The sequence below is a fragment of the Apis cerana genome, linkage group LG3, assembly GCF_029169275.1.
Source record: "Apis cerana isolate GH-2021 linkage group LG3, AcerK_1.0, whole genome shotgun sequence".
NCBI classification, from domain to species: Eukaryota; Metazoa; Arthropoda; class Insecta; order Hymenoptera; family Apidae; genus Apis; species Apis cerana.
In genome coordinates this window covers 1,693,617-1,717,377 of record NC_083854.1, presented here as the reverse complement: position 1 = coordinate 1,717,377, position 23,761 = coordinate 1,693,617, and the positions used below count along the sequence as shown (strand labels likewise).

At 29.9% G+C, this 23,761-nt stretch overlaps 2 protein-coding genes and 2 long non-coding RNA genes across 11 annotated transcripts in view; 3 read left to right on the top strand and 1 right to left on the bottom strand.

Moving 5' to 3' along the window:
- LOC107992514 (protein bicaudal C homolog 1-B) overlaps positions 1-23,761 on the bottom strand; it is a 52,376-nt gene that overhangs the window by 20,097 nt on the left and 8,518 nt on the right. For 2 of the 8 annotated variants that reach the window (XM_017048446.3, XM_062073334.1), the window contains exons 1-2: positions 2,234-2,377; positions 2,025-2,094 (exon numbers count right to left, since the gene is read on the bottom strand). In XM_017048446.3, the coding sequence (XP_016903935.1) occupies positions 2,025-2,094; positions 2,234-2,239 (76 nt within the window). In that variant the 5' untranslated portion in view covers positions 2,240-2,377. Of the gene's footprint in view, positions 1-2,024; positions 2,095-2,230; positions 2,378-13,621; positions 13,666-15,375; positions 15,643-16,032; positions 16,164-23,761 lie in introns of those variants that run through there. The other 6 variants (XM_017048445.3, XM_062073333.1, XM_017048441.3 and 3 more) reach the window with 5 other exon arrangements.
- LOC114576816 (uncharacterized) lies at positions 3,635-4,341 on the top strand. Its single transcript, XR_003696263.2, has 2 exons — positions 3,635-3,777; positions 3,929-4,341. It is a non-coding gene; the product is annotated as an uncharacterized LOC114576816 (long non-coding RNA).
- Positions 16,311-17,278, top strand: LOC133665872 (uncharacterized). Its single transcript, XR_009829312.1, has 2 exons — positions 16,311-16,726; positions 16,935-17,278. It is a non-coding gene; the product is annotated as an uncharacterized LOC133665872 (long non-coding RNA).
- On the top strand, positions 18,551-20,990 carry LOC107992519 (N6-adenosine-methyltransferase non-catalytic subunit). The gene is made up of 5 exons (XM_017048454.2): positions 18,551-18,893; positions 18,988-19,164; positions 19,246-19,563; positions 19,885-20,267; positions 20,366-20,990. The coding sequence occupies exons 1-5, from the start codon at positions 18,837-18,839 to the stop codon at positions 20,601-20,603; spliced, it is 1,173 nt and encodes a 390-aa protein (XP_016903943.1). The 5' UTR covers positions 18,551-18,836; the 3' UTR covers positions 20,604-20,990.

Here is a 23,761-nt window from a genome sequence, read left to right as displayed (position 1 = left end):
TCGTGATAAATCAAAATTGACATTGACAATGAAATTAATTAAGTTGAAAAAAAAAACTAAGTCGATGATTCAATTTAATGATTTTTCACGATTTTAATTTTTGACTCCAATTTTTATTTTAAGCTTTAAAAAAGAAATTATTTATTAATTTTTAAAAAATAAATTAAATAAGTATAAATGTTATAGATAGAAAATAATTTTCTGATAAAATATTTTTTTTACATATTCTGTTATGGTGTATATATAATAAAAAAAAAAATAATAAAAATCGACGATGTTTAAGTTGTAATAATCTTGAAAAAATTTAATAAATAATTTATATTATCATAATTAGAGATTCTAATCCAATTCAAATTAAATATTAATTAATTAATAAAACTTAAGATTATTATTATGTTATAATAAAATGATAAAAAAAAAATAATGTTCAATTCATGAAAAAGTATAATAACATATTGAAATCTTTGTAGACTTTTATTTTTTTGCAAGGTCATCAAATACCTCTGTAGGCAACGCGGATCGCTAAAGATTGGGGGAAAATTCCATTGTTAAATTTCTCCAAAATCAATTTTTATTCTTATTGAAAAAAGTTTTAAACATTTCTTAATTATTATTTATTACTATTAAATTAGAATTTTCGATAAATATTTAAAAAAATTTTTTCATATTTTTTCAAAACTTAAAAAAGATCTGAGAATATTAAACCCAAATTACAATCAAAACCAAAGTTACAAGTCTACAATCATTCCAAAAAATATGTTTGTCCATACATATTTCTTCAAATTTTTCATCGACTCATTTTTTTGATAAGATAAAGCTTCTTAAAAGAAAAAAAAAAAAGATTCAAATATTTAAAATTAGGAATATTTAAAATCTTTAAACTGAAGAATCATCAAAATACGATGAAGTCTTCTCCAGGACCGGCAATCGTAGGAGGTAAAGAAAATCAGTAGGAGGTAAGAGAGACGAGGCCTATTTATACCCGATTACGCGATTTGTCATATACAATAGATTCCTTCGTGGGCATAGCAGGTTCCATGGAGAAGAGGCGGTAAACAGCTGTTCGAATCCAAAGGAAGGAATGAATCACCGAAAAATTTCCATGCTGAACGTAAAGAAAGGCTACCGGACCATGGAATATTCGACGGAACGTTCAAAACATTTCCGTTCGATCTTGTTTCGTAGATACGACCGATACGCGTTTCACTTCACGTTACTGCGCGAGAGCAAGCACCACGGAATCGTTTCGTAATCACTTTCGATTAATGGGTGCGCTCTAATTATCGAGGCTACGTTCGGGAACAAGACGATAATCACGATGCTATTTCCTCGAAGTCGTGAAGAATCGAGATCACGCGAGTTTCCACGAACGATGTCGAACCGATAACGAGGTCAATATATTCTTGTGATTCCAGAGAGTAAAAGAAAGAGAGAAAGTTCGTGTCCCTAAGAGGAATAAAATTGAAGATTTGTATTTAACTCTGAAAGTACGACACGCGTGTGGCACGATAGAAGATCGAACCGCAAATAGACGTAAGAAAATACACCAGGCAGCGTCAGCTGGTAAACCAAGGCAACGCAACCTACCACTGACGTAATCGCGTGCCGTGTGGTATATGCATCGAAGTTCGGTCGGTAAGCGATAAACATTAGACGAGATCAAACCGAATAGAGAGAGAGAGAGAGAGAGAGAGAGAGAGAGAGAGAGAGAGAGAGAGAGAGAGAGAGAAGTAGAGACGAACCAAGAAACAATCGATGTGGATCAGTCCCTCGAAGGTCGAGAGTGTTGTCGAACCCAAAGCCTACGTCACGTCGCGTCGTGTCTTTCATTGCGTGTTGTTTTCGGATGTTTGGCTCTTGCTAAATCCATACTTTCTATCGGCATTTTACTAACACACGTTCAACACGACTTCCAACTTAGTTATAGCTTTTCGAATCTCTTAATATTTCAATCCGCCAAATAAATAACGAACAAGCAATGTGAATGTGATTTAAAGAATGTATTTGCGCAGGCGCGGTCTTACCTTTCTTCGACTTTGCTCCAATCTTCAGACGGGACGGCCACGTAACAAACGTGTTTGTTTCCTCCATAATCTGTAATAAATTGAAAATGTGCATTTAATCGAGTGTATGAGTATACTTTCATCTTATCATAAATATATGTATACGTATGTGAAATTGCGCGACAAATTTATCGAAAACGTGAATACATTCGAACATTGAATATTACCACGGTCATCGTTGCCAACTGGTGATGATATATCTCGATCGGTATCGATCCTGGTTGATTCGCTTTCCGGTCGCGGTACCGAGATGTCGATGAATCGTCAATGAATCAGTAGCAAGAAAAAAAAAAAGAAGACGAAACGGAACACGGAAGGAAGAAGAGGACACTTTTATCACGGTCACTGTTCGTATACGGCGTACGTATGCGAAATGTTAAGCGAGAAGCATGATCGTCACCCGATCTCTTTGATGTCGAGGAAACCCGCTCTGATAGAAAGAATCTCGAATAAGCGGAGACAGCTCCGGGTGACGTACTTTCACTGCCACGACTGTCGGGAACCGCGGAACGTCCCGCCGCGTTATCCGTTCACTTCATCGCTGCTATTCGATACGAGTGATCGATGAATCGTCGAGTTGATACATCGATGACGATCGACAATTTCTTCTTCGAACTTTTTACCACTAAAAATTCTTTTGTTATTTTCCTCTTTGGTTCAAATAAAAATAATACCGATCCTACGAATCCAATAAGAAATCGAATCGATCGGGGACTCAGCTCGTTCTTTGGATCGGCTGCCGGCTAATCGAGCCAATATTCGCGCGCACTTTTCGCACACACGCAGTAAACGTTTCACAGCGTTTGGTAACAACGTTTGGCGATAAGTATATTTTACTTATTATTTTCGAATATATTTATTAATTCGGTACAGTTTAGAAAAGAAATTACGATCGAGGAAGACGACGAATACGATAACGAGATTATATGAAACACTCTGCGGGTGATTTTCACGGTGACCGGCTGTCTCGAAACGATCTTTTCCGGAACGGCCACGTCGTCGTCTCTCTCGTTTTTACCGCGTCCGGATCACTGGCACGACTGACTGACTAACAGCAGATAATGTAACGGGACGGCTCGGTGAACTGCCTCCCACTCGTCGCTGTCGCGACTCTAGCCCTCTCTGTTCCTTTGTGGTTCCGTCTCTCCCTCTAGCAGACAGTCTCGGCAGAAACGACAGAACAGAAACGACCCGAGCAACGCAACTCGACCACAACTACACTCCAACCACGCACCAGAACATCTCGTCTGTTTCCGCCCGCCTCCATTAGCCCTATCCCCTCCACTCTATTCCACTGCTTCCCTCTCTACTGTTCTCTTCGTGACCGCGACAATTTAAAGAACCGAACACGAGAACAGGTAGTTTTCTACACAGCTTGCCCGCACGATTCATCGCAAACCTCTACTCGAATCACATCTATTTCTAATATACTTAGTATATCAGACATGATTCGATCGAGTTCGTTCATCGATCGCTTTACGCAATGGAAATTATGTATTGTGAATCGATCAACGGAAGCGAATGATTTGAAAAAACAAATCGACGTACGTGTGTTGATTAAACGAATTAGGTTAAATGAGTGCGAGGAAATGCGAATGGTATTAGTATACCAAGTTAAATGAGATCAGACAAATACGTGGAAATAATGGCTGTAACGTTTTACGGTCAGTCGTTCGATGGAATCTTCTGTAAATTTGGTTACATACCTGAAAATGTGAGTAGATACTATCGTGAAAATCGAAATGGTAACTCGATTTATAAAGGTAAAAATGTTTTCAATATATACACGATATATCCAGATCTATTTCACTAAATTATGATATTTCTTCTTTAAACTCAATTCTCGCGTATTCTTGTCGTTTTAGATGGTACCATACGAATCTAGGGTGAATACGTGAAACGCAATGTCGCGTGACGGTTGTTTTTAGCGCTACTACCCAGTGAAATTCATAAAGCACCGACTAATTTTTCATTTCTACATGAGGATGGCGCTCGGATTACATTGCTAGCTAATGATATTATCGAGTCTCAGGTACGCGCACGAATTAGTATCAGCATAATTAATGGATTAATTATTGGATTGAAGAAATTATGTTTTTAATTCTGTTTAGATAAACAATTTTAAATTAGTTTAATTGTATGCTATTATTTATAATAAATTAATTTTATAAATTATTATTATAGTAATATAATATTTTTATTTTTATAAATGGAAAAGATATTATTGTTTTCAATTATTTATATGAATTTAAATATATGAATACATTATAAAAATTGATTTATATTTGCTGTTATTGAAATCACTGCTTTCCCATAAATTCAATAAAATTCAATTTAAATAAAAAACTACTAGAATAAACAGCTTGTTTATTACAATTCACTAGATACTATCTATATAATTAATTAATTTTTAATAATTAAAAAAGAATTGAATTATCTTATTTTTAAAATATTTTTAAATTAAACTTTAAATTTTATTCATCTATATAAAGTATTACAATAATTTTGAAAATATTTGCTAAAAGTATTATAAATAAACAATATATAAATAAACAATATAATTTACTTATTTTCTTTATAAAAAGTTCATTCTTAAAACTCTTCATTATCAAAAAAGACAATGGTTAATAAAATAAAAATCGAGGATTAATACAATAAAGTAAAAATTTCAAAAAAAAATTTCATTGCATCAAGGTATAAAATATTATTACAAGTATCAAGAATTTATTATAAATTAAGTTTCTACATTATGAGCATTTAATAAATAAGAAAAGAAATTTACTTTATATTTTAATTAATATTTCTTTAATTTTTTACCAATTTGTTAAGAAAAAAAACGTAAAATGAACAACTAATAATTAATTATAAATCTTAATATAAATATAAAAAAATATAAAAAAATTTTAAATAATACTTTCAAATTATTTAAAAACTTTCAAAACTAATTCGTTAAATGGGCCGTTTATCCTAGTTTACCACAAAACTGATCAGTTTCGTGAAAAATCCCAGTCCTATTTGGCAAAATCGGATATGTTACGTCTCACGTTTATACGATCGAATAACTTGATTATCCTGGCGCATATTCGTAAAAGTTGGCAACGATCTTTGAGGATAAATCGAGCACGGCGTCCAGTGACTCTCGCTAAAATTACATACCGCTGCGTGTAACATGGTATTTCGAGAAGACCTATCACAACATTAATTGACACTGGCACGCGACACTTCTTTAACTAATCATTCTATTTTTCTAATGCTACGAAAAATCAACCACAACGATCGATACACGTGGATATATATGTATATATGTATATATACACATATGTTCATATATACATATACATGTATATATATGAAAATATGCAAATAGATTAAAATCAGTTTTCATAACAAGTATAAAAACATATAATCTATGCGAAAGTTACAAGATATCTAAAAATAAATGATGCAGAGTTCAATTTTATCAGCAAAAATTAACGTAAAAAATTTTTAAAATGTTTAAAATTTTTGTTGTTTAAAACGTTATTTTTAATTGAATCGTAATTGAAATTTTTTTTTCAAATGTAAGTCAATTTGGCGAATTTCCAAATAGATAATAGTGAATTATTTATAAGAAGTTATTCTACATATGGAAATAAGTAAAAAGTATAGAATGAAATTGAATTGTTTAAATCAAAAAAAATGAATATATACATTAAGACAGAATGAAACATGGACAAAAATTCTTTTCGATTATATATAATTTCTTCTAGATAAAAAATAATTTCTAATATTTAACAAAAATAATTAATTTTTTAAAAATCATTCGTTATGAATCATTCGTTGCAATTTTCTATTTTCATCAATTTAAGTTCAAATTTTTGTTCAATAATAAAATTTATCGTAATTTTTTTTGTATTCAAAAAATAATGTTTTTTTTTTAATATACGAATAATTTTAAAAGATAAAAATTTAAATTAAGTTTGGAATAGATTAAGAAAAATTATAATTATATTTTGTAAGAATATAGTCATTTATAATGTGATCATTATTTTATATATTCATTTTGAAATATCAATATTAATTCATAATATAAGTCTAAGAAAGAAATATTATAATTAATAATATAAAAATAAGAATTACAATATGAAAAATATATTTATAAATAAATTTAGAAAAAAACTAAAAAATTAAAACTTCATTTAATTTTATAGAAATAATATTTCGTGTATCAAATCTGAGAAATTGAAGACAAATTGTTTTTTTAATATTAGAAAATAAAATTAATTTTGATTCTTTTATTCCATTTTAATATATCATCTTGATATCCAAAAAATAATCAGATTATCTTCTCGATGAATTTTCTTTAAAATTTAAATTTAATTTTCTTTAAAACTAATTAATCTCTTATTCTTTCTACATTTTTAATTTTTAATTTTTTCATGTTTTTCATATTTTCGGAAAAGAAATTTTAACATCAGAAATTAATTTTATCCGTTATTTTTTCATTTTTGCATGTAACATCCATCGTGAGACACTCTATGTCTAATTTCTCGTGACACTTGTTCAAATAAGAAATTGGACGTAACGTAATATCCTATCTTTTCGATAGGAGTAATCATCGATAATCACAAATTCAAAACGTTCGCATACTACATAAAGGATAAGTCGTCAGCGTATTGTCTCGATAAAGCGAGAACGCGTTAATAATAACGAGCATTTGTTCGAAATTCGTTCGGAAACGAAAAGAGACGAATGAATATACAGGGTGTTAACATTCATAGCACATTTAAATAATCGATTTTGGAAAGCAAAACAGAACACATTTGTATAAAAATAATCAGTTTAACACTTATTTATTAAGTTGTGATTTATGAAGCGAGGCGAAGATAAAAACGACAATGAAATTGAACTTCAATTGCAATATAATAAATAATATTATATATAATAATAAACAAGCCTCGATCAACATATTTTTATATACCAATATTTTTGTATTTATTTTGGCCTCTAAAATTGATCCTCTAAAGGTGTCTCGAGAATATATTAACACCCTGTATGTATATACAGAGATAGAAACACCTTCAGAGGGTCGATTATAGAAGCCAAAACAAACACAAAAGTTTGTATACGAGAATGTAGGTTGAGGCTTATTTATTGAGTTATAAACAACTTAAATTCGCGTTAAATGAAGCAAAGTGGAAATAGAGTGCAACAACGATGTAATGTCTCACTCTATTTCCGTCTCGCTTCGTCTAACTTCTTCAATTGCTATATAACTTATTTATTTATTAAGTCAAATTGCTTATAACTTATTTATTCTCTATATCAACTTTTATGTTTGTTTTGGCTTCTAAAATCGGTCCTCCAAACGATATCCAACGAATATCTTATGTATATTAATATCTTTATGTATGTATACGATGTATTTCATCAATCATGACACAACAGAAAAAAAATGTTTCGACGCAGAATTTCAAGGGAGCGAGATAGAATGCGAGTGGAGTACAATCGGTCTATAAATAAGAGCACCAGAGCAGCTTTTACGCAATATGTCAACGATAAGGATAAGAACGTTGCCTTCGTAGACTGTTCTCTGCACTCTTAAAGGTGGATATTCATTTGTTTCTTTTGCGCGTACCATATCACTATTGCGTATCAGCGTAAAGAAAAAGAGTTTGGATTTGCCTTTGAACGGCTCCAATAATCGATCGAAAGGAAACTCGATGGAGTGTGGAAGTGTGCTCATCGTATAAAAAGTCAAAATATAAAATCTTAAATAAAATATAAAATTTCAAGAATTCTTAAAAAATACGAATTCTACGCATAATATATTGTTATTAAATTTTTCGATCAATAATAAATGTAATAACGATATTATGATATCAGAATAAATAATTAAATAAGCTTATTGTGTTTTAATGGTATTGAAAGAAATATAAAAGGAAATTTGTGCTAATGTTTTAATGTGTATTGAATTTGAGATTGGATTGAACAATATTTTTATCCATAAAAAGGATTTCTCATTGATTATGATAGATCGTAGAATAATGATTTTTGGATTGGTTGTAGAATGGAATATTTTGAACGATTTTTTCATATGTATTTCATATGTATTTGCAAAAAAATCTTTTTTTTTTCATTTCTTAAATATACCAATAAATATAGATAAATAATAAATACTATAAAGATTTTATTATTTCTATCATTGTAACTTCAATATTTTGGCTCAACCAAGAATTATTTTATATTTTGTTTTCGCATTTCGGAGATCTGAAGGAAGAGAAATTCTATATATATATTCTAGCAATCTTTTCTTGTAAATATAGAAAATTAAAATGGACGATTATATAGTGGCAAGATAGGATAAAAAAAGATTGTTTAAAATCTTATCAACATATTCAAAAATTATCAAAATCGATGAGAAAGATCTTTTCTAGATAATTATTCAATATACACTAATCAGATAATAGTAATAAATTGAGATTTACGTCTGTCATAAAATATAAATTTCCGAAATTAAAATTTTCTATTCATTTTATACCACGTCACAATTTTTTAAATATTCATATCCTGTATCAATATTTTTTTGAAAAAAATATTCACACGTTTCACTGTCATGTGTCAAAACTTATTATTAGAAGATATGAATACGGATCGATTTTTCATCAACATTTCACACCATCAAACAAATGATATACAGTATATCCTGTTTAATTGAAAACACTCAAATATTTGGAAAAATATACACGGGCGCCCGACAATTATTTTTCATTTTTTCATTTTCTTTTTTTTTTTTTATCCGACGTTATTGTTTTATATGCATTTGTTATTTTTGCTTTTAATTCAATTGTCGATAGCATGGACAAGTGTATTAAATACCGTTTGCTTTAAAGAATCGTAAAAAAAAAAAAAATTATGCCGACATCAAATTTTAAAATTCATATCTCGATAACGGGTGATGCAAGAGACGTGTATTTATAGTGTTTCGAAAACATCTGAATGTCAGCTACGAGAATGTAATAAAAAATGGAGGTATCCATTTAAAAATTGTAATGTCACCTGTAGTTTCAATGTCAGCATCAAGATCAAATAGATAAAAGCATATCTTTCTCGATACCATAAAAATTTTTCTGAAACAAAATTTTTTCGTATTATTCATATTTTTTTCAGATATTATAGTCTTTCCAGTTAAACGAGACATATGTATGTGTGTGTGTGATATATAACTGAATCTATTTGATTCATTATTTGCTACTTATTTTTGTCGTTGACGACTATGCCTAACCAACTCTGTTTTGATACGAATATGCAGAAATAATATAGATAGAAAAATCACATTATATCATCATGGCTGATATCCAACGAATACAGAATAAATGATTAATTTTACAAACTTTTAAATAATTTTAAAATAACTAACTTTTTTCAAATAATTTGAAAGATATCTTTTAATTTTCTTTTTTATAGCTAAATAAATAATCAAACAATATCTATGATAAATCGTTTTAATTATTTTTCAAATGCTTAATCGATGTAAATTGCACATTTATGGAAACGAAAACAAAATATAAAAATAACTTTTAACAATATTCATTGCAATAAAATTCATTTAAAAATAAATATTCAGTTTTCAATAGAAAATAAATATATCTATTTAGAATATTTTAAAATAGAATAATAGTGATTCATAATGTTGTAATTAATTTTGGAAAAACTTATAAATTTAAAAATTTCCAATAAAAATTGATTACTTTTATTAATTTCGTTATTTCATTTCATAATTTATTAATTAATTACATATACTTTTTTTAAATGCAATTTGATTACGATTATCATCACGAATTAAATATTTTTGTGTTTTAGAAATATGAATGTGTATAGGGGAGAACAAGATCAAAATAATACTTTGACTTATGATAACTCTACGTTTATAAACTAATATATTTATAAACGTAATAGAAATTATTACATAACAATTTTACATATTTATCCGACATATAACAATCTAAATATTTATTAAATCATATTGTTTCATTCTATAATGAATAATAAAAAAATTATTGATATAAATTGGAAGAAATGATACAATCTGATAATAGATCAATTGTAATATAATTTCAGCTTTCAAAATATCTATATGTTTGAAATAAATGATTATTGCATCTATTTTTCTTTTAATAGACAATCAAAGCAATAATATTTCTTTTATTATTTCCAGTTATTATATTATGTTACTTTTAACCTTGACCATTGATATTATGATCAATCATGTTTTTCAATTTAAATCACTTTTATAAAAGATCAGATTAAAAAAAAAGAAAAAAATATATTTATACAAAATATTTATATCACAACTTGGAGCAAGAATTATTTTACAATATCGAATGATTAAAATAATTCATTGAATGATCAAAATAATTAAATGATAATGAAATTTATTCAAAAATTCAAGGTAAAAATAATGATTTCGCGATTTTGTATAGTACAAAAGATTAAAAGATTATGATTTTCAATCATATATTTAGAATTATGCTTATGTTATTTCCTGTCTTATTGAAAACATACCTCAACCTCGTGCTCTTTCCTATCATATTGATACTTATATATAAAATTGTTTTTGAATGAATTAAGTAGCTAATATTAGAAAAAAAATGCAAATAGTTTCTATATAACTGAAATTAAACTCAATTTTGTTGTAATTTCGATGATAAATCTCGTCTATGATTTTTTATATCTGAGAATAAGCATATTCATTCTCGTACAAACGTAATATGGATAAATGAAATTTTATTATAAATCGAAACATCTATTTTACACGTTTTCCAAATGTAAACTTTTCTCCTAAATTAATATAATCTCAATTATTATTATAATCTCAAAATTTCAATGTTGCGTCAAAGTATCATCGACGAATAGAAAAAAAGAATTCGAGAAGATACGTTATGATGTTAAAACGACATATCATCTGCCGGTCCAGCAAATTGAGAAAAAGAATTGAAGAAAATAGTATGGAAATAACTTTATGTTTAGTTTTGTATAATCGCAAGGTCGTAACACGCTGCGTCAGGAGCGCAAAACTGCCGATATTTTGCACTATCATTCTTTCCACGTTTCCGATTCTAATTTTTCGAGTCAAAAGGTAAATTTACAGAAACGTTCAAATCCTAACACGAAGAAAATATTCAAAAGTCTGAAACGATTGGTATGATGACTTGCAGTATTGGACAAAATTGTAAGTTCGTTATAATTATTTCGATCGATAAACAACGATTAAAAATGATATATTATAAATATTTATTATTTTCATAGTATATTTATTTAGTATATCTGTTATTCATAATTTTAGATTATAATTATATTTATATTTATATTATATATATTATATATGTATTTTAGATAATAAGATTTTTTTTATTACAATATAAAAAATAAACATTAAATATACAAAAATATTTTAGATTTCTATCGAATTTGATATTATATCTAATAATTTATTATTTATTTATTATATTATAAAAATAATTCTATTATAATTTGCAAATGACAAAAGTTAAATAATATAAATAATATTTGCAAATTTCTACTATTTATTGATTAAAATAATTATAAAAGAGCAGTGAAATTACAATTTTGTCCGATATTATACATATAATAATAATTAGCGCCTAATATTTTTTTAAATGATGTAAGATTAAAATGAAATTTCCAAATGGGAATGACAATTTGATGATTAATTATGTTCAATATTAAACGAGTGTAAAAATTCTATTTCACGTAATAGAATTAATAATCGATGGAATATCTTTATCTTTTTTTTTCGCAGTGAGTCATATATGACTCTTTGTCAGTGCCGTTTCTAGCGAGGGTGCAATAGGAACCCCTGCCCCTTGGTTAAAATCAAGATCGTTTATTATATATCGCATAAAATTTTGACTAATAAATACATCATCATTTATAGAAAGTTTAGATTTGTCGAAAATCTGTATGAATTGATTATCAAAAAAAGCAAGAAGCATAAATTTGTAACGAATTTATTTTATTTTATTTATTTTATTTTATTTTATTAAATAAAATTTATATATAATTTTTCATTTAATAAAATTATTTTTTTTTATTTTCATAAAAAAATTCATTATTTTCATGAATAATAATTGTTATTGTTATGTATTAGTTTTGTATTTATTATATGAAATATATTTAAAAAAAAATATTTATTTTTTTTAAAAATCTTTGTTTCATTTTATGGAAACAAAAATTAAAGAATATTTATTTCGCACGATAACGGTTTAAAATTATGTATGTTTAGATATAAGATTAATTTATATATTAAATTTTTAATTAAATAATATTAAACTAAAAACGTCTAGATATTTTTATCAATAATCTAGAAACGACACTGATATTATGCGAGGTCTAATTAATTAATTATGTTATCAACAAAAAAGAAATTTCAATGAAATTTTGTGAATATGTAGAATATAATGATATACTTTATATACAGAATAATTTCTTTTTTTGAATCAAATTTTAAGAAAGTAAAATTAATCTCAAAATTTTATTATTCTTTTCGCTTTTTTGGATATAACATTGTAATATTACAAGATACAACAAAATTATAAAATGTAAAAATTACTATAATATATTCTACATACATACAAAACCTTCATTAAAATAAAAATTTTCGAATTAAACAAATAAATTTCCTTATAAAATACTGAATGCAGATTTTTCTGATTGACCGTAATTATCTTATGTTAAATATATTTAATAATTATGAATATAATTTTTTTATTCTTAACTTCATAAGATAGAAGAAGAGCATAATGATAAAATAATGTTTTATAATCAAAATTGAACTATAAAAAATGAATTTGGAGAAAAAATTAGAAAATTTAATCTCATTTGCTATTTAAAGTATAAATATACATATATAAATTATTAATGATGCATGATTAATGATGCAAGAGAGGGATGGAGTGATTTCTTATTAATTTCAATCAACAAATTAATATTTATCTCTTGTAAAGAATTATTAATCCTTATCTACGAAATCTACGAAATCTATGAAATCTATGAAATTATAAATATTCTAATAATTACAGTCGTTTAAAAAGTTCTGTGATAACCTAATAAATAAAAATACATAAGATCAGGAGAATAAGGAGAAGATGTACGATAATACACGTCCCTCATTCAAAGTTTCTAATCGCTTAGGCTTGCGTGATCATGAGATTCAAATAAGTATATTTTCAATTGATAACATGAAATAAACAAAAAAATCATCATTTCATATTATATATATAATCATAAATAGTTACCATTTAGAATTAATTTTTAATTAAGGCCATCATAATTATCAAAAAACATTTATAGATAATGCAAATGTTCTTTCTTCCACTCATTTAATGTTTTATTTTTAATATTTGCTTTTAACGAAAAACTAGATAGTGGAAATTTAGTAATCAGAAAGTGGAGAGAAAATTAATAGAAATGGGTATTGAGCGCGAAAAATGAGTTTCATTGCCTACTATACTAAAGTGGCATCAAAATGTCGACAATAAGGACAAAACGCAACTTACGTTATGAAAAAATGTGTCCGCTGGTTTTGGTACGTTATTATCACCTGTAAACAAAGAAAATAATTGTCAGGATACAACGAACTCTTGTCCGTTCTTTTTTTTTTTTTTCTTTTCCTCGGTCGTTCCACCTTTGAGGATGGATTGACCCGATGGAGGACGCGAAAAAATTCGGAAGAACGCGCAATGTTAATTAATCCATTAAGGCCAAGTGTTACGTTAATCCGACATTTCATTTATAATTCTGTTTGCCATTCAATAATCGTATCATTTTTTTTTAAATGAGAATTATACAATTTTAAAAATTTATTTAATATTTTTTTCTTCTTTTATACAAAATATATATTAAAATTCCATTTATATTACGAAACTAAAAATAAATCGTGGAAACATCTTTTGTGCCGTTATTTTGTAAAATAAATTTCTACTATCCAATTATGGAGGGAAACAGTATCTACTTTAGAAGGATGCAAATTCGTAACAAATTTATACAAATTTTTACGACTTTAGATATTAACATTTTAAAGAGCTTCATAATTAGTTACTATTCTTTTTATCTACTAAGTTTTGTCCAAAGGTAATGTTTGAATGCTTTTTTTTTAATATTTTTAGCAAAATATTATGTTACTCTTAGCATCGAAATAAGTAAGTATAAATAAGACATAAAATATTAATAACTATTTAAAAATATTAAAAAAACTCATTTTATATTTTTTTATAATTATTGCATTTTTCTATAAACGTATATCTTGGATAGATATTATATTTATTTATATATTTCGCAAATTAATTATAATTAGAAACATTTTAAGACCGAAGAACCAGATAAATGTTTCATTTCGACAAAATTATTGTTTAAAAATGTTTTTTTAACAACAATTTATATTTATTCCGAACTTACTAATTTTAAGCACAAACTTATTAACGATTAATTATAAATTTGATTTTCAATTATCGTTACTTGTAAATATTTTCTTTAATATTTCTTCTTCCGTATAATTATAAATCGTATAAAATTTGAAAAAATTAAACTATAAATATCCAACATGATAAAGCATATTTTTCTTTAAAATAAAAATTTCTTTTTTGATTTAATTTAATATATTTTTTATATCTTAATAACAATACATAAATATAAGATTACACGTTATTCTTACTTCTTGATGCTTGTATGAATCAAAGTAGATTTATATTAAGATTAAAAAATAATAAAACAAGCTATTAATTATCGATATATTATATCGTAATCATACTATGTATCCATATTTTAAACTAATTTTTTATTGACTGATTTTATTAATATTTCTATGACTTATACGAACAAAAATATGTCTTTTCGATAGATACTAAATTATGTGCAATCATATGTGTAAAAAATTGCATTATTTTGCCAATTTAATGGCAAGAGGAAATTTCGCCTCGACTCGCTGATCCTCGTTTGACACTGATTCGATTCCATCTTTGATAAGTAAACGGATAAACTACCGCTCGTGTATTTACGCGATTCTCTTGATTCCATCATAAACATCTACCCTGTATCGCGTCTCGATCAAAATATAAACGTTACTAATCGCGGCCAATTAGCATTTGACAGTCCCTCTAATTCCGTTTACAAACAGACGATATATTTAAATCGTAGCGCAACACATAGGCATCGAAGGATGGAACATATGCTCGTGTACCGGACAAGGAGCGAAGATGAAGGTATTAAGGGGGGCGGAGAAAGATGGAGAATCGAATGACTAAACGCGACTCACCTAGAAGCATCTGTTCCAATTTACGGCGATCAACACGAAATCTTTCTTGCAGCAGGTCATCCGGATTTCCGATGCCAAGCACGGCCGCGATGTCGCACAACTCGTCACGACTTTCGAAGCCAGATTTTCCGGAAATACTAGTCGTCATTGTGCCCTCCGATGTCTCGGACATCGTCTCCATCGCTCTTCTCTCGTTTTGTATCACCTCGTCGGGTCTCATCTTGTCCAAATTCTTTGATCTCGCCTCTCTCCAATTCAAATTCTATCCTGCGGAAACAAAATAAGGAACGGAACGGATTTAATTAACTACCAACTACCCAATACCGCGACTCGTAGCCACGATACGCCACGATCAAGAATAATGGTATTCGAGGGCAGCGAAAAATTGAGGAGAATATCACGCATGTAATCTATGATATGTATTTCCCTGAAGAAAAAGAAGAAGAAGAAAAAGAAAAAGAAGAAGAAGAAGAAGAAGAAGAAAGGGAAAAAGAACGGTAATCACACGCGTGTTCATCAACACGACGCGACGCGTCGATAATGCGAATGTCATATAGTTATGGAACGCGTGTAGCCGAGCACGTCAACCCCCCACGTTTATCTAACTATTTTACGCTTGTCTCGCTTTCTCGTCGACTATCTTTCCAATTATCTAACCCTGATTCCCGAATTCGGCGCGTCGTCGTCGTCGTCGTTGTCGTCGCCGTCGTCGTCGTCGTCTTCGTTTTTTCTCTGTTTCCTCCGCGTGTTCTGTTCGCGTGGGTCGCCGCGACCATCCAGGGCCGACGATTATGGGACGCTTGTTGCCGGCACCGAGCGCGTAAATAGCCAAAGGGATAACGGTGAGTGTAGCGCCACCGGCCGATTTCTCGGAATTCGCGGCGGATTTCGTGGAAGAGGCTCGGCCAATCGACCAATCGGAACGGTAACAGCCCGATGATTCACTCGACTTGTGGTTTTTCTTAACCCCGCCTCCCCTCCGCCGACACGAGGCCGAGGGACCACCTCTGTCATCTACCTTCCCCCTGCCGATCCTCCCCTCTCTCGTTTCCACGACACCTGTTGTGCCAACGAACGCGCTCGGCTGCAAAAAATTGTTTTCGCCAACGCGCGATGTGTCGCGTGTACGTGACTTTGCCAACCTGGCCCGACATCGACAAACACAATTTATGTATCTCTCATACGACTTTCGCGTATTATATCCTTTGCGTAACCTATCCGTGGACTTGCACCGGTTCACGATGGATCACGGAAGGCCGCGCGACAATCGAAACCGTTACGCTCGATCGAACTTGGCCGCGTATCACGAAAAATGACGACGAGGGACCGATAGGGGATCGATTTTCACTCGGTATCACTCGATTCCGTGTTTCCTCCGTCCGGGCTTCCGCTTGGCTCGCGTCAAGAGGAATTCGAAACGTTTGCCGGATCATTTTATTCGGGTGTTAAACGAGTTAATAGATCGAGAATCCTTGACAGAGAGATCGGAAAATTCTATTCCATTGATCATCCAACGAACTCACGTACACAGGAACGTACTCGGTTTTATTTTCTTTTAGGGGACTCTCGATTCGTTGAAAATCCAAAGTTTGGCCGGCCGAGACAGAACGATGGGACGTTTAACGATTATTGCGGAGACGAAGACGACGGAAAGACGATCGCAACGACGAGATGACCAACGAGGAAGCGATGCGACGACGGCACAGTCTTTCACCACCTGCTTCCTACGACCGTTACCTTGATACCGTCGCGATGGACTGGGTCAAAGAGGATCTCGTCTCTGTTGTCGACACCGGTTAATACCGATCCTCGCCGATCAATGCCGATTCATCGTCTATCGTTTGTACCTGCTCTAGAGGACGTCTATCAAAATCATCCAGTTTTTCGTTTCGCCTAATTCGCCGATCAACCCTCATGGAAAAACAATTCGAATATCTTTTATTTCTTTATCTCTTTTGTGTTTTCTTTTATATATATATATATATATATATATATGTGTGTGTGTGTGTGTGTGTATACATTTGTATAATTTTATGCGAAACATTTTTCTTCCTTTTTTTTGATTTTTATGTAAAGATCAAATCCAATTTGCAATAAACCTTTTTTTCTATCCTCTTTTAAGAGAATTTAACAAAAAAATGCATTGCTATTTATCATATTTGCATCATATCAATTTTTGTGATACAATGATTCATTTTTGATCCGTTATAATTAGAAAATAAAAGGTGGTATAGATAGGTAAATATGGATCTGCTGATATAGATTACTACCCTGATTCATCGTATTACTCCTATATTCAAAAATTGAACGTGAAATATTTATCATAAATTGAATCATTTATGTTTCCATGTGATTTTTGAAATGATTGTTCGCTACTATTCGTCAAGAATCAATTTTGAAACCAGTTACATAGAGTGTTATAAGATGTTCGTTATAAGATGTTCTACGCAGTCGTGTGTACGAAAAACGTCTTGTCTCAAACGGTCTGTCGTGAGCAGAGATCTTAGAAATCTCATATCTCACAAAGAATTAGAACTTATAAGATATATGTTTATAATCGTTATTATATTATCGCTATAATATTTTGTATTGATTCTTTTTGTAACCATTTGTAATCAATTATATCGATTTTAAAGCAAATAAAAGAATAGTTGATCATAAAAGCTTTCGTATTTATAACTATCTATTATTATTCATATAGTTTATTTTATTTCTTTGAATCAAATCTATTTTATTTCACAAATATATTGTTTTTTTTTAACGAGTTTCTTAACTTTTATATAATTAAATATATCTTTTTCTTCTCTTCGGCTATTTTTATTTTGCTAAAAAATCTTTTGAAGGATTTTGAAAAATTCAAAGATTTAAATGTCTTAAAAGATTTTAAATGTGTCCTTTATCCTTAAATCTTGGTGCGTTGAGTATCGGGCTTGCATTTACCATTTTCAATGACTGTTTTTACCCCGGAAAACATAATATAAAAAGATTTAGTAATATGTTTGAAACATTTGATTCGTAAAATTTTTTTATATACGGTTTCTTTTAAAATAAATAAATATGTATATTGTTTCTTTTTCGTATGAATAATTTTAAATTTTGATCAGCCGCGAAATAACTACATTGCTCGTTATATAATTTTCCGCAAGAGGTCACTTATGCGCCATTGTAGCTCGATCTAGCAATGAAAATTGATTTTGCTACAAGATGGCGTGCAAATATAGATATATTTTGTTTTTAGTTTGAAGAATTGTGTCACGTATCGTTTACTTAATATCAAATTTTACAATCTTGTCTCAATCTAAAACGATAAATTATATGATAAAAAGAATTAAAAAAAATTATATTTTAGTAATTTTTCTTTTCATTTTTTAATTCATCAAAATGAAAAATAATATAAATATAAACGGAAATGAACGATAATTTAAAATTTTGCAAACAATTCCGAAAAATTTATATAAAAAATGCTTCAGACATTACGTGAACGTTCGCAAAAACGCAAGAAATTACTTGCTCAGACGGTGAGAATAATTCCAACCTGATTTTGTGTTGTTGAGGTTATGTTCATTCAAATCAAGAGTTTATAAAAGATACGAATTTGTTTCTTCTACTTAGCTAGGTGTTTCGAGTGTGGACGAATTACGACAAATTCTTGGAACAGATGTCAATGATACGCAGAAGAAAAAATTGAAATCGGTGGCAGAAAAGTCGGAAAATGGAGTAAAAGATTCGAAAAGCGAGGTGGTTACGACCGATGAAATCGTTTACAAAGACTCATCGACGTTTTTAAAGGTAGACAAATTTGTGTTTATATCAAAAAAGATCGAACTACAATCGAAAATTTCTTATTTACATATTAGTTTATTATTTAAGGGAACACAATCATCAAATCCGCATAATGATTATTGTCAACACTTCATCGATACGGGTCAACGACCGCAGAATTTTATCAGGGATGTGGGTTTGGCGGATAGATTCGAAGAATATCCAAAATTGCGGGAATTGATTAAGTTAAAGGACGATTTAATCGCGGAAACTGCAACACCACCCATGTATCTTAAAACTGATTTGCTCTCATACAATTTGAAAGAATTGAATTGCAAATTTGATGTAATTTTAATTGAGCCCCCGTTGGAAGAGTATCAACGCACCTGTGGCGCTACAAACGTACAACTTTGGAATTGGGACCAGGTTAATAAAGATCGTAGTTTATACAGATGTCATAAAATAATTCTGCCCTTCTTAATTAAAATTCAAACACTTTTTTATTTTTTAAAATATATTGATATATTTCCTTTTGTTTTTTAAATAAAATCAAAAAATTTATACGACCTTTATAGAAAATTAAAATTAATTTAATTCTAATATTAATTCTAATATTAAAACAAAAAAAAAAGCTTTAAATTTCTCGAATATTTCGGAATTCTAGAACATTTTAATTAATTATTACTTAACGAAGGCAGAATTGTAAATATTCGTAGTGCTTGTATTAAAAACAATCGACATTTGTAGATAATGGAATTAGATATCGGCGAAGTAGCGGCTAATCGAAGTTTCGTATTTCTCTGGTGCGGTAGTAGCGATGGATTAGACATGGGACGCTTTTGTCTTCGAAAATGGGGTTTCAGACGATGCGAAGATATATGCTGGATTCGAACCAATATCAATAATCCAGGACACAGTAAAAATCTGGACAGCAAAGCCGTTCTTCAAAGAACCAAAGAACATTGCCTTATGGGTATCAAGGGAACTGTTAGACGATCCACAGACGGAGATTTCATTCATGCCAATGTCGATATCGATCTGATTATTTCAGAGGAGCCCGAGTATGGTTCTATAGAAAAGCCTGTCGAAATTTTTCATATAATAGAACACTTTTGTCTTGGTAGACGACGGTGAGAAGATTGAAATATACATTGAAATATATATAATATATATATATATATTCGTGATCAAAATCTGTTAATCAATAAATTTTTCACGTTTTATTTAGACTACACTTGTTCGGTCGAGACACCACTATTCGACCAGGATGGCTTACTGTTGGACCCGAGCTAACTAACACGAATTTCAACGCAGATCTTTACAGTAGTTATTTTGCCAATGGACAAATCACCACTGGTTGTACCGAACGTATCGAAGCTCTCAGACCAAAGTCACCACCACCTAAGGGAAAAGTTGCAGGTCGAGGTAGAGGTGGTTTCAATCGAGGACGTGGCAGAGGAAGGTAAAACGGCCGCGCTGATGTTCGTGTTTCAACTCCTTTCTTCAAATAATAATCATCTGTATACATCAAACATTACCATATATTGGCAATCCAATGGATATTTTTTTCGTTAAAAAATTCGGAGAAAACTACATCAAGAGAACTTGTACTTTTGTAATCTACGATATTCTTTCTTATATATTGTGATATCTTATAATTTGTTTTGAATACACCGTGTTACTAAATATTCCAATTCTTTCCAATTACGTGTAAATATGTATAGTTACACAACATATCGAAAATTATCGAAATTAAACTCGCGCTCTCTTTTTCATTTCAATTTGGATAGCATTTGGAATATTTTGTGACGCGGATACAATATATTTGAAATAAAGTTCAGTCGAATCGATAATCAAGAATATTAATTCAATTTTTACGTCTATTTGCGCGTATAGATCGCTAAGAATACATCAATCGATTACCTTTTTCGCAAATGTTAGAAAAGAGCGACGAAACAACGGCACAATTTGTCGCAAACACTTATTAATTTTGACTAATTACTTAACAACGACAATATAAAATATCTTAAGTTATACGCATTCTTAAAAAGCAAACGCGGTTATTTCGAAACGGTTTGAGATCCGGTCGTGTTACTTTGTACTTTGTGTCTTGAAAATATTAAAATTTCTATAAATACAACTTATATACGATAGCTACATTTTTACAGCTTTTATATGATCCGCGGAAACTTACGAACAAATTTCTTGGCCCCAGTAAAGCTTCGAGTAGTATAGAATATAGTTTAATGGATGGTTCGCGAATCATCTTTTATCTTTCATCTTTCTTCATATCTAAAACTGTACACACTCGCTTTAAACGAAAGGAAGAGGAACCGATCGTAACGATCAATCTACGAAGCTTTCAAGTTATACGTAGATAGTTATACATGTTATCAAATAACGTGGACACATCCTTGAAAATTTCGTGAAGCATACTGTCGCACGTTAATTCATATAATTCGCAAACGTATATTCGGTGAATATAATAAAAAAGAAAATTATCTTGTCAATAAATAATACAAAATATTTGAAATGCTAATATCACGTTATATACGATAAACTTTCGAAGACCGAATATTCTTATCTATTTTTACAAAGATATGAAAATTAATCGATTAATTGATTCCGATTGTTGAAATTATATGGAAAAAAAAAGAGATTTTGCGGAATATAAACTTATCGTTCGAATAAAATTACCAAAAGAAGAAAATAATATGCTACTTAAGGACAATCGTTATTGATATGAATAAAAATATGAATGACGAAAATGTATCGTCAACATATATGATATAAAATATATATTTCGTTCGAATTAATAACTAGAAATGAATATTTATAAATTAAAATCAATCAATAATACAGCATCGGTCGTTGAAAGCATAAATTGCAAAATGGCAATCATTAAATCGTCATTAAAAATCGAATCACTCGTTTCTTTTCACGCAATTTTTCATAAATCTCAATTCACTGGAAATTATTACTTTTTCCCTATTTTTTCTAAAGATCGTAAATGTTCAATATACGTTATTAAAGAAACATCTTATGAGTGATAAAATCATGAGAGAAAAAGAGAGAGAAAGAGAGAGAAAGAGAGAAGAAAGAGAGAGAATGAAAAAAAAATCGCAAAAAATAGGAAATTCTAACAGCAATTAAGAATATGAATATGTAACGTGTAGCAATGAACTGGCAGGCACAGACGAAACTCGTTGATTATATACTGATCGATTCATTTGTGAGCAAATGATGGGTTGTAGTCGGATGAACCGTTTTTGAGTGAAGTTTAGCTCTGATCTGTCTCCATCGCATTGGTCTACAGTTTCAAAGTCACAAATAGGTCGACTCCCCTGTAAGCAGAGTCAAGGTAAATTTCGTAAAAACTTGATGTTATGCACATATAATTATATTAAAGGGAATACAAACTCAAAGTCGCGTCGAATATGAATATGCGTACCTGTGTAAAAAAATGTTAATTTCTGTGAATGCGATTGGCAAGGTTCTCGATTTTCCCCATTTCCTATTGTATGCATGGTGTCTCCTAGCGTATTTCATAGGAACAAACAAAAATCATCGTTAAAAACAACAAACTCGCGTTTTCGTGTGAAATTCAAAAAAGGAAAAGAAGAAAGAAAAAGTAAAAAAGATATTAAAAAAAAAAATAAGGAAACGAACAGGGGGAAAGAGGAGAATTCCTTCTCCTCCATTCCATATTTAAAAAAAAAAAAAAAAAAAAGAAGATAATTGGAGGATACGAAACTTGGAGTTGTATTTGTATACAATATCACAAAAAAAAATAATGCATCTTATTTATATTTTGAACATTCCGCATGAATCATATAAAAGTTAATTTTAAGAGATGGTCACTTATAAAACGATATTCCATGAGCTTTGTATGAGAAAAAATATGTCCGAGAAGCGTGTACGTTACAAGAAGTAACGATATGGTACATACGTATGCCACAATTATCGATACGTAAAAACGTATTTAGTAAGTTTACCTTCTTTCCTTAGTTTTAGAGGGTAAAAAACTGAGGTATCGCAACGATTGCTAGCGAGTCAACGTTTTAGTTCGGTGAACTATAGGTGCGATTAAAATAGCTCGAGCGAGGTAAATTTACTAATTCGTTCGAGATAATCCAAAACTCGCTACCCGATAACGCGAATATGTATACTTACATATATTTCGTTCGCTTTCGCGCTTTTTTTTCATCACTGCACGCAAGCACACATACACACACACATATACACGCACATTCTCTCTCTTTCTCTCTCTTTTTCTTCCTTTCTATTTTTTTGTTTTCTATCATTCCATCAATCATAAAATTTAGACTCAATGACGAAAAGAAACTCGAATACAAGAATAAAGGTAGATTCTCAGACCGCGATCAAAATTACGCGTGTCAACGTATTTATTTACCGTACCGTAATTAATTCTATCAAATATTTTCATAACCTGACGATAGTTACGTTATATCAACGACAAGATACGAACAAAAAGATGCACGAACGGACGATATAAGACGCCATAAGTTTTAGGTGTCGCGACTGAAATCTATACAAATGATCTACTCGCTCAAAGTAGCGAAAGAGAGAAAGCGTTCTAATACGTTCTCGTTAGAGAAAACAA

Coding starts and splice junctions, on each gene's coding strand:
- LOC107992519 (XM_017048454.2), top strand. CDS start 18,837: ATGCTTCAGACATTACGTGAACGTTCGCAAAAACGCAAGAAATTACTT. Junction 19,165..19,245: donor ACTCATCGACGTTTTTAAAG/GTAGACAAATTT, acceptor TTATTATTTAAG/GGAACACAATCATCAAATCC. Junction 19,564..19,884: donor AACTTTGGAATTGGGACCAG/GTTAATAAAGAT, acceptor CGACATTTGTAG/ATAATGGAATTAGATATCGG.